Raw genomic sequence first — 16,246 nt, 5'->3', positions numbered from 1 at the left:
CTCGGCAACTCGCCGCCGAAGCTGACCGATGGGAAAGCACTCGAGTTGCCCGAAGCGGGCCCAGCGAGCCAAACCGAACCAACCAAGGTCCCCATCGCCCCCAAGGAGGAGGAGGCCAGGGTCGGGGCAGAGACGCCGTCCCGGCGGCTTCTGCCAGCAACACCCCTCCCCCGGCCGGCAGGGGAAACCCCCCGATGCGTCCGGGGTTCCGAGCCAACGTTACTTGCCAGCGGACCGGCCACTATGCCAACGACCCTAATTGCCCGAAGAACCAGAATCCTATACCCCGCCAGGTCGCTGCCGCCGCCCTGGGAGAAGAGCCAGCCCCAGAGGATTATGAAGAATACAAACAGGAACAGCCCGAGTGGGAACCAGCCGCCATGTCCCTGGTCTGCCTAGGGAAAGAGACATGATTCCGCGGGCTCCCCTACCCGCCAATACGAGAAAATATAGCCAGTGGGTAAACATAAATGGGAGCAAGGCGGAGGCCCTACGCGACACCGGGGCCAGTGTGACGGCAGTCCGCTGTCATCTGGTTACCCCGGAGCAGATCTTGCCAAACGTCCTTTGCCCCGTCCGATCAGCCGACAACTCAGAAAGCCTGTGTTGGATGGCCTGCGTCCCCTTCGAGTGGGGAGGAGTGTCCGGAATGCTGAAGGTGACTGTCCGCGATGATGCCCCAGTGGACTGCCTCCTGGGAAACGACCTCGAAAGTTCCCCCTGGGCAGCCGTTGAAAGAAGAGAGGACCTGGGGATGTTTGGCCTCCCTGAATGGGCCTGCGTAACGACCCGGTCCATTGCCGCCCGTGCCATCTCCAGTCCCGAAGAACCCGAATGGCCAGAACCTCCTCCCCTGATCGTCCCGGAGGGAGACGCCCTAAGTACCAATCCCCCAGAACAAAACGGAGAAGGGCCCGTTCAACTTCAGGACCTTCCCGAACTGGCCCAGTGGCGTCAAGAGGGTGGTCCCACCCAGGAACAATTCCGACAAGAACAGAAGACCTGTCCCTCCCTCGAGGGACTCCTGCAGCAAGCCCTCGCCCAGAGCGCAGGAGACACCGCAGGGGCCCACTGGATTTATTGGGACAATGACCTGCTCTACAGCGAGCAAAGAATTGCTGAGCTGGGGGCCAGTCGGGTGCTGGTGGTGCCCCTCCACTTCAGAGACTTCCTCTTGAACTTAGCGCACGATGTCCCCCTTGCTGGACACTTGGGACAGGACAAAACATACAACCGCCTGGTAACACACTTTTACTGGCCCAAAATGCGAAATGATGTCTCCAACCACTGCCGGGCCTGCCCCACCTGCCAGGCCAGCGGGAAGAGCGGCCGAAAGATCAAGGCACCCTTGCAACTCTTTCCCGTCGTCACCACCCCGTTCGAACGGGTGGGAATAGACATTGTGGGGCCCCTAGACCCCCGAACGGCCCAGGGACACCGGTTCATCCTAGTCCTGGTGGCCCACGCCACCCGGTACCCCGAGGCCATTCCTCTTCGGACCGTGACAGCACCCGTGGTATGCCGGGCCCTAATGGGGATCTTCTCTCGAGTGGGCTTTCCCCGGGAGGTCGTCAGCGACAGGGGCACGAACTTTATCTCAAAGTACATGAGGTCTCTCTGGCAGCAGTGCGGGGTCACCTACAGGTTCACGACCCCGTATCACCCACAAGGAAATGGACTGGTCGAGCGGTTTAACCGCACTCTCAAGGGAATGATCATGGGCCTGGAAGAACCCCTAGGTCGCCAATGGGACGTGCTGCTCCCGTGCCTCCTCTTCGCCTATCGAGAAGTTCCCCAGAAATCCCTCGGCTTCAGCCCCTTCGAGCTCCTGTACGGGCACCCCGTCCGAGGCCCCCTCAGCCTGGTCAAGGAAGGATGGGAGATGGCCCCTCAGAAGACCCCTCCGGACGTGTATAAGTATCTCCTGACCCTCTGCAACCAGACCCGGCGATTCAGGGAACTCGCCAAAGCCAACCTTGAGGCCAGTCAGGAGGACATGAAGAAATGGTACGATCAAAATGCCTCCTCCATCGAGTTCGAACCAGGCCAGCAAGTATGGGTGATGTCTCCAGTCGAACCTTGTGCCCTGCAGGACAAATGGACAGGACCCTTCAAGGTGATAGAGCGCAAGGGCCCTGTCACCTACCTAATAGACATGGAGTCCCCCCGGAATCCCCTGCGAGTCCTCCACGCCAACAGACTCAAACCCCACTTCGTACGTTCAGAGCTCAGCCTGCTGATGGCAACAGATAGTGGGGCGGAAGAAGACTCCGAGCCCCTCCCTGACCTACTGAGGACCCGTGAAAAAGATGGCTCAGTGGAAGGGGTCAGACTCTCCGAGGCCTTGTCCCCGGAACAACGCCAAGACTGCCGGGCTCTCATGCTACAATTTGCGAATCTGTTCTCCCTCACCCCAGGGGTCACCCCCTGGTGCCTTCCTGAGGTGGACACTGGGGATAGTCCACCTATTCGACACAGGGCGTACCGAGTGCCAGATCGGGTGCGCACCTGCATCCAGGACGAAGTCTCTAAAATGCTGGCCCTAGGAGTGATCGAGCCATCTGACAGCCCCTGGGCCAGCCCAGTCGTACTGGTCCCCAAGGCTGCCGCCCCGGGCATCGCCCCCGAGCTCCGGTTCTGTGTAGACTATCGGGTCGTGAACGCTGTTACCCGAACCGACGCTCATCCCATTCCCCGGGCGGATGAGCTGGTTGACCGCATGGGGGCTGCCCGCTATCTGAGCATCTTCGATCTAACAGCAGGCTACTGGCAGATCGGCCTCACCCCCAGGGCCCAAGAACGATCCGCCTTCTCTACCCCGGATGGCCACTACCACTTCAAAGTGATGCCGTTCGGCATGAAAAACGCTCCAGCTACTTTCCAACGACTCGTGAACCAGGTATTGGCGGGCCTCGAAGAATTCAGCGCCGCCTACCTGGACGATATCGCTGTGTACAGTCGTCACTGGGCAGACCACCTTCACCACCTCCAAGAAGTCCTGCACGCCCTCCAGCAGGCCGGCCTCACCATCAAAGCCAGCAAATTCCAGATTGGCCAGGGGTCCGTGACCTACCTCGGACACCAAGTGGGGAGCGGTCTGGTGGCCCCCCTTCAGCTCAAGATCGCTGCCATCCAGTCCTGGCAACCACCTGTCACCCAAACCGAGGTCCGAGCCTTCCTGGGGCTCACCGGATACTACCGGCGGTTTGTAAAGGACTATGGCAGCATTGTGGGGCCCCTCACAGAACTCACATCCAAGAAAAACCCCAAAACCGTCAACTGGACTCCGGACTGTCAAGCGGCCTTCGAGAAGTTGAAGGCCGCCATGTGCACCGCCCCCGTGCTCCAGGCCCCCGACTACAGCCGGCAGTTCATCGTCCAGACGGAAGCCTCAGATCATGGCGTTGGGGCAGTACTCTCGCAACTCAACGCCGAGGGAGTCAATCAGCCAGTGGCCTTCATCAGTCGACGCCTGCTGGCTCGAGAGCAGCGCTGGAGCACCATCGAGTGGGAGGCCTTCGCAGTGGTGTGGGCCCTCAAGGAACTCCGGCCCTACCTCTTTGGTACCCACTTCAGGGTACAGACAGACCACCGACCCCTGCAATGGCTGATGCAGATGCGGGGGGAGAACCCAAAACTGTTACGATGGTCCATCTCCTTGCAGGGGATGGACTTCTCTGTGGAGCATCGCCCTGGCCAGGGCCACGCCAACGCGGACGGCCTGTCACGCTTTTTCCGCCTCGGCGAGGAGAGTACCCAAGAAGATGGGTGACTCTCCCTGCCTTCAGCTGGGGGGGACGCATGTTGGACAGGCCTCGTGAAGGGGCCGCTCCCTCCCCGCATGATGAGGCCCGAGCACCGGCTCTCCCGGTGTCACCAGAAGAACCCCCCCGGCAACCCACAGAAGCAACCCGCAACCCGTCCCCAACGGGACGCCTGCTCCCGAACACCCCAACATCGGCCGGCCCGGGCCGTCATCAGCAGCATTGCCCTGGCCCAGCCGCCATCTTGGACACTGCGCCACGAGGCCGCGTGGCCTCAGCTCGACCCCAACCCTGGGCCTGGCCAGGCTCCGACATCGAGGCACCACCATCCACCCAGGAGGTGAAAGGACCACTTGGCAGGTCAATGGGAGAGAGGAGTGTCGATGGCTCTCCCCCGCCAGGTGCCGATCGCCCCCAGCCTCCCCGGGCGCTGGCTCCACCCCCCTGCTGGGTGTCTGGACTCCCTCATCCCGGACCTCCCGACCTCCAAGCGCGAGGGTCCGGACATCAAAGGAGACCAGACCTATAACTGGGGCAGCTCCAGAGCAGGAAGGCAGTTGTATCCTGGAGTCGAGAGACACCTAGAAGAACTCATCCTTGACGGACTGCTGGTGCTGCTGCAGCCCTGCCTTGTGAATCATCGTTCCTGCCTGCTGGCGCTGCCGCGGCCCTCTGCAACCTACACCTTCGTCGGGACCTGCTGGCGCTGCTGCGGCCCATCTTCGTGAACCATCGTTCCTGCCTGCTAACGCTGCCGCGGCCCTCTGCAACCTACACCTTCGTCGGGACCTGCTGGAGCTGCCGCGGCCCATCTTCGTGAACCATCGTTCCTGCCTGCTGGCGCTGCCGCGACCCTCTGCAACCTACACCTTCGTCGGGACCTGCTCGCCCTGCCGCGGCCCACCCTTGTGTGAACCATCGCCTTTGCCCGCTGGCGCTGCTGCGGCCCTTCTAAAACGAGACTTATCATCTTAGCCTGCCGGCGCTGCCGCGGCCTGACCTTCCAGAACTTCGAGCTCGAGGATTGTGAGCTACCCATCTTGCCACCTCCGTACCAGACTGGTACCAAGACTGTCCAGCTACCCTTTCCCCTTCAGAGACTAGAATTGAGAGGACCCTCGTGTCCCGACCTCACTGTATTACTGATAACCTTACTTCGAGAATCGTATATAAAGAGTGTTGACCTCATCCTTGTGTGGTGTCCATCTGTGGGGGGGAAGTTACTCGTCTGTACGATCGCTGGAGACGGCCCTCACCGGAGGCCTCTCCCCCTGTCCTCGGCCGACCCTCCAGGTCCCAGTCTAACATTGGTGGCCAGCGGCGCGATCCGAACCAACGCGTAATCGTACAGAGAGTAACTCACCCCACGACTCAACCACCATGACAACCAAAGAGAGCGGATCCACAGAAAAATTCCAGATGGAGAAATTAGAGGAGTACAACCACAGAGAGCTAAAACAATTTTGCATAGAACTAGGCATTGCTACCACAGGACTGCTAGGATGTAGTCCATATGAAAACAAAATAAAAACCCTAAAATAGAAATCATTTTTTAAAAATGACAATACCCTCTTAGTGTACCCACCCCCGAAAGGTAATATAATTTGTGATGCAACATATGTACAAACAGTTAAATGGCTACATGTATATTCGCAGGAGGTAGCAAAAGGACCTTTCTGATAAATAATAATTAGGAAGGTCACAATTTGCAATAACTATCCTTAACTGTCAATTCAAGGCCGAAGGCCTGCCAGGAGATGCAGACCTCCATTCTTGTATTTACATTGTAAAACACTTTTTCTTTAAAAAAAGGAGCCTTGTTTTATTAAAGGGGCTGGTGTCGCTTTAAAAAAATTCCATTTGAGAAGATCTCGGTGACAGCAAGCGGTGGTCCCGTTGACCATTACCCGTTCCCCCCATGATCGACCGACATGACTTTCAAAAGGCGAGTGGTCCCCTTGGAACCCCTTCCCCTTAGCAAAGCAGTTAACACATCCTTTGAGGTTTCGGGAACTGGTCAATGGTTTGTGACGGCAGTTACGGTGAGAAACCATTGTGCGTACGATACCAAACTGTAGTTAGGAAGGAACACCCCTTTTACAGCCCTTCCTAATTGAGATTTGATATGTCTGGCAAAACCTATGCTGGTCCAACGGATTTAGTACATAGGAAATGGACATTTTGTGGTGGCAAACCCTCTGATTTTGTGAATTGTAGGGTTTGTGATCGTAAAATGGCTTTGTATGTCTAACCCTGAATTGTGCTTCTGAACCATAGACTTGCAATAGCGCCCATATGATTTCAATATTTAACTCCATTGCAAATTTTCTCTTTCAAAGTATTTTTCATTGGTCCTTATGTCTCTGTGGATTGGCTTCATAATCTGACTGTTATGTTCCAGATGTCTATGCATATAAATGAAATATGTGACATTGCCTAAGTTTTGTATGTAATGTCTTTGGTATGTATATAGAGCTAACATAGCTGAAAGGCAGCAGAGCATTTAGAGTGTCAAAGGCAAAGATACAGTCATCGTGTGACTGAAGAGTCCGCTGTTTATTAATAACAAATGCACACTGTCCGGCATTGTGAGCTAAAGTTCTTTAAAGAAGTTGTTTTAGCTCTTTCGTAATTGCAGCAGGGTTGGAGCAGTTCTGACAGTAACGGGGTTGTAGTTCCATATTCTAGATGCATGGATGGAGAAGGCCTATTGCCTTGTGGTTGATTTTTCCATCTCTTCGTCTTCAGTCTGATAGTGTCCCTGGTGTAGGTCCATGGGCGATGTTTGGCTTATTGGCTAGATATGCGGGGTTACCATTTGTAAGGATTTGTAGATGATACAGCTGGTTTTGAGGATGCTACAGGCTGTGAGGTGCGATCAGTGGAGATCCATCAGGGTGGGGTCATTGGTCATAGTTCTTCAGGTCCATCATTGGCCGTCCTGCTGCACTGCTGTGTGAAGAATGCTCTTAAGGAGAATCTTGTGGAGCAGAGCATTGCTACCACGCAGATGAATGGCGGGTCTAAAGTTGCTTTCTAGTTAGTCCCAGTTAGTAGAAAGGGCTGGCCTCCGGCCCTCTTAATTTTCTTGGGAATGTGTTCCATGAAGATGAGATCTGTGTCTAGAGTGAGATGGCACCGGGTGTAAATTTGTGTTTAAATCCATCCAGGTTCTTTGTCTTTGAACCAGGCATGACTAGTTGTTGGATGTTGTTCTTGGGGAACAGCAGGATTTTTAGAGTGGTCAGATTAAACTTTAGGGAGGTGCTGTAAATCCCGGTCTGTACGAGGTACAAGAAGCACTTTAAGGATTGAATATCTGTCACAGAGGTGACCTTCAAATGCAGCTGTGAGTCATGAGTGTAGTGGTGACCTTTCATGTTATCTGTGAATAGAGCCAGAAGGGGCTCCCTGTTGGGGCTGAAGATGATGCAGGACCATATACAACACTGAGATACTCCACAGGTGAGCCACATGTTTGGGGACCATCAGTTGCCCATATGAATGGACTCTTAATCAAAAATAGGGAGGAGGAATAAGTGTCCAGTCATTTCCCCATGTCAGATATCCAAAATCAAAGTAAGGCAGGACCCATATGAATGAACTCATGTTAGTTGGAAAGGCAGGTGGAGAAGCAGTAATACCAGAAGGCAAAGGCCATCTCTATGGGTAATCAGAAGGACGCGGCCTATGGTTTGTCGGGTAGTTGTCTCCTTGCTGCAGGACGAACTAATGCCAGATTGACAGTCATGCAGGAAAAGTTTGGTGTTGATCTTGGAGTTGGGCTGGTCTGCTTTTTCTGTGATCTTGTTACAAAATGGTTGAAATCAAGACATGAATAGTGGCCACATTAGATGCTGTTGGCCAATCAGCATTGTTTGTCTTGTGTCTAGTGTAGATCCGAATTATCATGGTTATTGTCTTGTATTGTTATATCAAAGGAGTCAGTCATTTCTAAAACTTTACCAATGTTTACACTGATGGTGTAAAGTGCCTCTTAAGTGCTTAATGTTATAATTGGAAACAATGTAGACCTTTGTCAGTCTTGCTGTAGAGTACCTTTTCTCCTTGTTCAGTCTCCCAGCTGTTTATTCTTCCAGTCTGTAGTCACTCTGTCTCTCCTGGTCCTTCTGTCTTGCAGTGGAGCGAGAAATATTTTACAATCCCAAAGTGAGAAGCTCTTCTGATCTCCATCCTAATGCAAAGAGCTGTGCTGGTCTTCAACGAGCCGTTCAACATGAGGACCGGTCATTCCAGACGTCTGTAGCCTCTCTTCTGAAACCCACTCAATGCCTCCGCCCAGCTGAAAAGAATCATATACTATTTCAAAAAGGTATGCACTGGTAAAGTATCTGTAATGAGCTTGAATTACAAGGGAGGGATGTCAGTGTGCACCAGGGATCAGTGCATAACAAGGGAGGGATGTCAGTGTGCACCAGGGATCAGTGCATAATAAAAGAGGGATATCAGTGTGCACCCGGGATCAGTGCATAACAAGGGAGAGATGTCGGTGTGCACCAGGGATCAGTGCATCACAAGGGAGGGATGTCAGTGTGCACCAGGGATCAGTGCATAACAAGGGAGGGATGTCAGTGTGCACCAGGGATCAGTGCATAACAAGGGAGGGATGTCAGTGCACACCAGGGATCAGTGCATTACAAGGGAGGGATGTCGGTGTGCACCAGGGATCAGTGCATTAAAAGAGAGGGATGTCAGTGTGCAGCAGGGATCAGTGCATCACAAGGGAGGGAAGTCAGCGTGCACGAGAGATCAGTGCATTAAAAGGGAGGGATGTCAGTGTGCAGCAGGGATCAGTGCATGACAAGGGACGAATGTCAGTGTGCACCAGGGATCAGTGCATTAAAAGGGAGGGATGTCAGTGTGCAGCAGGGATCAGTGCATGACAAGGGACGAATGTCAGTGTGCACCAGGGATCAGTGCATTACAAGGGAGGGATGTCAGTGTGCACGAGGGATCAGTGCATTAAAAAGGGAGGGATGTCAGTGTGCAGCAGGGATCAGTGCATGCCAAGGGATGGATGTCAGTGTGCACCAGGGATCAGTGCATAACAAGGGAGGGATGTCAGTGTGCACCAGGGATCAGTGAATAACAAGGGATGGATGTCAGTGTGTACCAGGGATCAGTGCATACGAAGGGAGGGATGTCAGTGAGCACCAGGGATCAGTGCATAACAAGGGAGGGATGCCAGTGTGCACCAGGGATCAGTGAATAACAAGGGATGGATGTCAGTGTGTACCAGGGATCAGTGCATACGAAGGGAGGGATGTCAGTGTGCACCAGGGCTCAGTGCATTACAAGGGAGGGATGTCAGTGTACACCAGGGATGAGTGCATAACAAGAGAGGGATGTGGGTGTGTGCACCAGGGATCAGTGCATTAAAAGGGAGGGATGTCAGTGTGCACCAGGGCTCAGTGCATTACAAGGGAGGGATGTCAAGGTGCACCAGGAATGAGGGCATCACAAGGGTAGGGATGTCAGTGTGCACCAGGGATCAGTGCATAACAAGGGAGGGATGTCAGTGTGCCCCAACGATCAGTGCATCACTAGAAAGGGATGTCAGTGTGCACCAGGGATCAGTGCATTACAAGGGAGGGATGTCAGTGTGCACCAGGGATCAGTGCATTAAAAAGGAGGGATGTCAGTGTGCACCAGGGATCAGTGCATTACAAGGGAGGGATGTAAGTGTGCACCAGGGATCAGTGCATCACAAGGGAGGGATGTCATTGTGCACCAGGGATGGGTGCATAACAAGGGAGGGATGTCAGTGTGCACCAGGGATCAGTGCATAACAGGGGAGGGATGTCAGTGTGCACCAGGGATCAGTGCATTACAAGGGAGGGATGTCAGTGTGCACCAGGGATGAGTGCATTACAAGGGAGGGATGTCAGTGTGCACCAGGGATCAGTGCATAACAAGGGAGGGATGCCATTGTGCACCAGGGATGAGTGCATTACAAGGGAGGGATGTCGTTGTTCACCAGGGATCAGTGCATTACAAGGGAGGGCTATTCAGTGTGCACCAGGGATCAGTGCATAACAAGGGAGGGATGTCAGTGTGCACCAGGGATCAGTGCATCACAAGGGAGGTGTTAGACGGACCGGGAGGGTCGGCCGAGAATAAGGGGAGAGGTCTCCGGGGAGAGCCGTCTCCAGCGATCGTACAGACAAGTAACTTCCCCCCCACAGACGGACACCACACCAGGATAAGGTTCAACGATACTTTATAGGCAATTCTTTAGTACGGTAGATGGTACAAGGAGGTCTGGACTCAGGGGTCCCCTCGGTTCTGGTCTCTGGATTGGGAAAAGGGTAGCGGGACAGTCTTGTTACCGATAGATGAAAATAGCTCTCAATCCTCGAGCTCGGCGTTCTAGATGATCGGGCCGCGGCGGAGCCAGCAGGTCCCGAGATGGGTGAAGGAAGCGACGGTCCGCGGCGGAGCCAGCAGGTCCCGGTGAAGATGGTAGTTACAAACGGTCCGCGGCCACGCCAGCAGGTCCCGACGACGATGAAGGTTACGAAGGTTGCGGCAGCGCCAGCAGGTAGGACGATAGTTCGCAAGACAGAGCTACGGCAGCGCCAGTAGTCCGTCAAGGATGAGTTCTTCTCTGCGTCTCTCGACTCCAGGATACAACTGCCTTCCTGCTCTGGAGTTGCCCCAGTTATAGGGCTGGGGCCCTTTGATGTCCGGACCCTCGCACTTGGAGGTCGGGGGGTCCGGGATGAGGGAGCCTAGACGCTCAGCAGGGGGGTGGAGCCAGCGCCCGGGGAGGTTGTGGGCGAGCGGCACCTGGCGGGGGAGAGCCATCGACACCTCTTTCTCCCATTGACCTGCCAAGTGGTCCGCTCACCTCCTGGGTGGATGGTGGTGCCGGGATGTCTGAGGCCTGGCCAGGCCCAGGGTTGGGGTCGATCGGGGGCCACGCGGCCTCGTGGCGGAGTGTCCAAGATGGCGTCCCGGCTGGGCGTGTGGGCCAGTAGGGGATCGGGCCCACGAGGTCGATATGTTCGGAGGCAAGGGTCCCGGAGGGGACGGAAAACGTGAAGTGGTGGTGTGTGACACTTGAGGGACCAGGCTCGGGCCTGGTCGGGCAGAGGGGGACCGGCCCTTCATGTGGCCTGTCCAACATGCGTCCCCCCCAGCTGAAGGCGGGGAGAGTCACCCATCCTCTTGGGGATTCTCCTCGTCGAGGCGGAAAAAGCGGGACAGGCCATCCGCGTTGGCGTGATCTGGCCCAGGCCGGTGTTCAACAGTGAAGTCCATCCCTTGTAGGGAGATGGACCAACGTAGTAGTTTTGGGTTCTCCCCCCGCATCTGCATCAGCCACTGCAGGGGTCGATGGTCGGTCTGCACCCGAAAGTGTGTGCCAAAGAGGTAGGGCCGGAGCTTTTTGAGGGCCCACACCACGGCGAAGGCCTCCCTCTCGATGGTGCTCCAGCGTTGTTCTCGAGGTAGGAGTCGCCTGCTGATGAAGGCCACTGGCTGATCAAGGCCTTCGGGGTTCAATTGAGACAGGACCGCCCCAATGCCGTGGTCGGAGGCATCCGTCTGGACGACAAATTCCCGGCTGTAGTCGGGGGCCTGGAGCACCGGGGCGGAGCACATGGCGGCCTTCAGTTGTTCGAAGGCTGTTTGACAATCTGGGGTCCAGTTGACCTTCTTGGGTTGGCTTTTGGACGTGAGTTCTGTGAGGGGCCCCACTATGGTACCATAGTCTTTCACGAACCGTCTGTAATAGCCCGTGAGCCCCAGAAAGGCGCGTACCTCGGTCTGGGTGATGGGGGGCTGCCAGGACTGGATGGCGGCAATCTTGAGCTGCAGAGGGGCCACCAGGCCGCTTCCCACCTGGTGTCCGAGGTAGGTTACGGACCCCTGACCAATTTGGCATTTGCTGGCCTTGATCGTGAGGCCAGCTCGCTGAAGGGCCTGTAGCACCGCTCGGAGGTGGTGGAGGTGCTCGGACCAATGGTGGCTGTATACAGCGATGTCGTCTAGGTAGGCGGCGCTGAATCCTTCGAGCCCGGCCAAGACCTGATTGACGAGCCGCTGAAATGTTGCTGGAGCATTCTTCATGCCGAAGGGCATGACCTTGAAATGATAATGGCCATCAGGAGTGGAAAAAGCAGATCGTTCTTGGGCCCGGGGTGTGAGGCCGATCTGCCAATAGCCCGCCGTCAGGTCGAAAATACTGAGGTAGCGGGCAGCTCCCATGCGGTCAATTAGTTCATCGGCCCGGGGGATGGGGTGTGCGTCCGTTCTGGTGACCGCATTCAAGCCCCGGTAGTCGACGCAGAACCGGAGTTCCGGTGGGGTGCCGGGAGTGGCTGCTTTGGGGACCAGTACTACTGGGCTGGCCCAGGGGCTGTCTGAGGGCTCGATGACCCCGAGCGTGAGCATTTTGGTTACTTCTTCCTGGATGCAGGCCCGTACCCGATCTGGCACGCGGTAGGCCCGGTGGCGGATAGGGGGGCTGTCCCCCGTGTCCACATCGTGCACACACCAGGAAGTGACACCTGGGGTGAGGGAAAACAGGCTGGCGAACTGCAACAGAAGGTCTCGACATTCTTGGCGTTGTTCCAGGGTGAGGGCCTCCGAGAGTCGGACCCCATCCACGGAGCCATCTTTCTCCCGAGTCCGTAGGAGGTCAGGGAGGGGTTCGGAGTCTTCTTCGGCTCCATTGTCTGTGGCCATCAGGAGGCTGAGTTCTGACCGCACAAAGTGGGGTTTCAGTCTATTAGCGTGGAGGACTCGGAGGGGGTTCCGTGAAGATTCCATGTCGATGAGATAGGTGACAGGGCCCTTGCACTCGACTACTTTGAAGGGCCCCGTCCACTTGTCTTGCAGGGCGCAGGGTTCGGTGGGGGACATCACCCATACCTGTTGTCCCGGTTCAAATTCGATGGAGGAGGCATTCTGGTCATACCATTTTTTCATGTCCTCTTGACTGGCCTCCAAGTTTGCTTTGGCCAGCTCTCTGAACCATCGGGTCTGGTTGCGGAGGGTTAGGAGGTATTTGAAGACATCTGGAGGGTTCTTTAGAGGGGGCATCTCCCAGCCTTCCTTGACTAGACTGAGCGGCCCCCGTACGGGGTGTCCATACAATAATTCAAACGGGCTGAAGCCGAGGGACTTCTGGGGGACCTCTCGATATGCGAAGAGGAGGCACGGCAGCAGCACATCCCACTGGCGGCGGAGGGGCTCTTCCAACCCCCCGATCATCCCTTTGAGCGTGCGGTTGAACCGCTCAACGAGTCCGTTTCCTTGAGGGTGATAGGGGGTCGTGAATCGGTAGGTGACCCCACACTGTTGCCAGAGGGACTTCATATATTTGGAAATAAAGTTCGTGCCTCTGTCACTGACGACTTCCCGGGGGAAGCCCACACGGGAGAAGATCCCCATCAGGGCCCGGCCGACTACCGGGGCTGTCACGGTTCGCAGGGGAACAGCCTCGGGGTAGCGGGTGGCGTGGTCCACCAGCACCAGGATGAACCTATGTCCTTGTTTTGTACGGGGGTCCAGGGGCCCCACAATGTCTATCCCGACCCTCTCGAACGGGGTGGTGACCACGGGAAATGGTTGCAGGGGGGGCTTTTAGTTTGCGGCCGCTCTTTCCACTGGCTTGGCACGTGGGGCAAGATCGGCAATGTTGTAGTACATCATTCCTCATTTTGGGCCAGAAGAAGTGGGTCACTAGGCGGCTGTAGGTTTTATCTTGACCCAGGTGTCCAGCCAGGGGGACATCGTGGGCCAGGTTTAGCAAGAAGTCTCTAAAACGGAGGGGCACCACTAGCACTCGGCTGGCCCCCAACTCCGCGATCCTTTGTTCACTGTATAGCAGATCATTGTCCCAGTAGATCCAATGTGTTCCGGAGGTATCCCCTGCGCTCTGGGCGAGGGCTTGTTGGCGTAGTCCCTCGAGGGAGGGACAGGTCCTCTGCTCTTGGCGAAACTGTTCCTGTGTGGGCCCCCCTTCTTGATGCCACTGGTCGAGGCCAGCGATGTCCAGGGGTTGAGCTGGTTCTGGGGGGACGGCACGGTCGGTGTCTTCGACTGGGGCGACCGGGGGAGGAGGCGCCGGCCATTCGGGTTCCTCTGGTCGGAGATTGGCACGGGCAGCCATGGACCGGGTGGTGACGCACGCCCAGTCCGGGATGCCTAACATCCCCAGGTGTTCTCTTCGTTCTACGGCTGCCCATGGGGAGCTTTCAAGGTCATTTCCCAGGAGACAGTCTACGGGGGCGTCATCTCGGACCGTCACTTTCAACATGCCGGAGACCCCTCCCCATTCGAAAGGGACGCAGGCCATCCGACACAGACTTTCCGAGTTATCGGCTGATCGTACAGGGCAGAGAATGTTTGGTAGGAATTGTTCTGGGGTCACCAGGTGACAGCGGACGGCTGTTACACTGGCCCCGGTGTCATGGAGGGCTTCGGCCTGGCGTCCATTGATGCTCACCCATTGGCTGTACTTCCGGGTGTTAGCGGGTAGGGGGACCCGCGGGACCATGTCTTTCCCCCCTAAGCATGCTAGAGCCATGGCGGCTGGCTCCCATTCTTGATGCTCTTGCTCATATTCCTCCTGCTCCTCGGAGATCTGTTCCTCCCCCAGGGCAGCCGCCGCCATCTGGCGGGGTCTTGTGTTCTGGTACTGTGGGCAATTCGGGTCGTTTGCATAGTGCCCGACCCGTTGGCATCGGTGACACGTGACATTGGCTCTGTATCCCGGTCGCGCCGGGGTGCTGCCCCGGTTGGCCGGGGGTGTGGTGCTGGTAACGGGGGCGGCCGGAGCGTTGTCTCTTCCTCGTCCTTGGCCCCCTCCTCCTCCTCGGGGACGGTGCTGACCGTTGTTGTTCCGGTTCTGTTCATAGGATCCATTTCGGCCCACTCTGGTGATTTTCCACCGGTCAGCCTCGGCTGCGAGCTGCCGTGGATCAGACAATTTGCTGTCGAGGAGGTGCTGGCGGAGCTCAATGAAGCAATTGTTTGATAGATGCTCCCACACCATGAGATTGAAGAGTTGTTCGTAAGTTGTGACATTGCTTCCTTTGATCCAGCCCTCGAAGGCTCGGCTAAAATAGTTCACGTAGTCCACCCAAGTTGTACCCGGGATGCGGGTGCAGTCTCGGAACCTCTGACGGTACATCTCGGGTGTGAGACCATAGCGGGTGAGGAGGGCAGCTTTCATGTGGTCATAGGAGGTCATCTGATGGTCCGGGAGCTGTAGCAGGACATCGCGGCCCTCATTGAGGAATCTCCCCCATAGACCGGCTCCCCAGTCGCTTCGGTCGATCCGGTGGGCGGTCATAGCGATTTCGTAGGCCTTAAACCATTGCTGGATGTCGTCCTCTCGGAAGTATTCTCGAACGACATCCTTGGGGATGTGGACCTTTTTCTCTGTGGCCCCTGGGGTGTGGGGTTGCTCGGGCACCCCTAATTCTTTGCTCTGTTTGCGTAAGTCTATCTCCGCTAATTTACGCTCGTGTTCATATGCCAGTCTCTTTTCCTCGAGCTCCCTTTGTCTCTGCTTTTCCTCTCTTTCTTCTCGGAGACGCAGGTGCTCTAAGCTCAGTTTTTGCTCGGCCAACTTAAGTTCAACATCCATTTTGAGCCGGGCCATTTCTAGTTCATGTAGTCGTGTTTTTTCTCGTTCCTGGATCTCGTCTTGCGAGAGACCCGTTCTTCGCTCCTCGGGGGCCGTGGTGTTTTTTTCTACTGCTGCGATGTTTTGATCGGGGGTTCCGACGGCCCCGGTTTCTGCCCAGGACTCTAGGGCATGCTTGAAATCGTCTTTGGTACTTAGACCGGTGGTAGCGATACCTAAGTCGATGCAGAATTGTTTTAATTCACGATGGCTGTACTCGTCCAATTTCTCCATCTGAAATTTCTCGGTGTATCCGCTTTCTTTGGTTGTCATCGTGATTTCGTCGTGGGGTGAGCTACTCTCTGTACGATTATGCGGTGATTCGGATCGCGCCGCTGGCCACCAATGTTAGACGGACCGGGAGGGTCGGCCGAGAATAAGGGGAGAGGTCTCCGGGGAGAGCCGTCTCCAGCGATCGTACAGACAAGTAACTTCCCCCGCACAGACGGACACCACACCAGGATAAGGTTCAACGATACTTTATAGGCAATTCTTTAGTACGGTAGATGGTACAAGGAGGTCTGGACTCAGGGGTCCCCTCGGTTCTGGTCTCTGGATTGGGAAAAGGGTAGCGGGACAGTCTTGTTACCGATAGATGAAAATAGCTCTCAATCCTCGAGCTCGGCGTTCTAGATGATCGGGCCGCGGCGGAGCCAGCAGGTCCCGAGATGGGTGAAGGAAGCGACGGTCCGCGGCGGAGCCAGCAGGTCCCGGTGAAGATGGTAGTTACAAACGGTCCGCGGCCACGCCAGCAGGTCCCGACGACGATGAAGGTTACGAAGGTTGCGGCAGCGCCAGCAGGTAGGACGATAGTTCGCAA

At 56.0% G+C, this 16,246-nt stretch overlaps 1 protein-coding gene across 1 annotated transcript in view; it reads left to right on the top strand.

Moving 5' to 3' along the window:
* LOC147736644 (collagen alpha-1(XII) chain-like) overlaps positions 1–16,246 on the top strand; it is a 177,295-nt gene that overhangs the window by 14,282 nt on the left and 146,767 nt on the right. Inside the window, exon 3 of the mRNA XM_086953796.1 lies at positions 7,906–8,097. Coding sequence (XP_086809922.1) covers positions 7,906–8,097 — 192 coding nt within the window. The remainder of the gene's footprint in view (positions 1–7,905; positions 8,098–16,246) is intronic.

Source organism: Lissotriton vulgaris, chromosome 1_2, assembly GCF_964263255.1.
Source record: "Lissotriton vulgaris chromosome 1_2, aLisVul1.2, whole genome shotgun sequence".
Lineage (NCBI taxonomy): Eukaryota > Metazoa > Chordata > Amphibia > Caudata > Salamandridae > Lissotriton > Lissotriton vulgaris.
The sequence above is the reverse complement of the archived record's forward strand: the minus strand, read 5'-3'. Positions and strand labels throughout refer to the sequence as shown.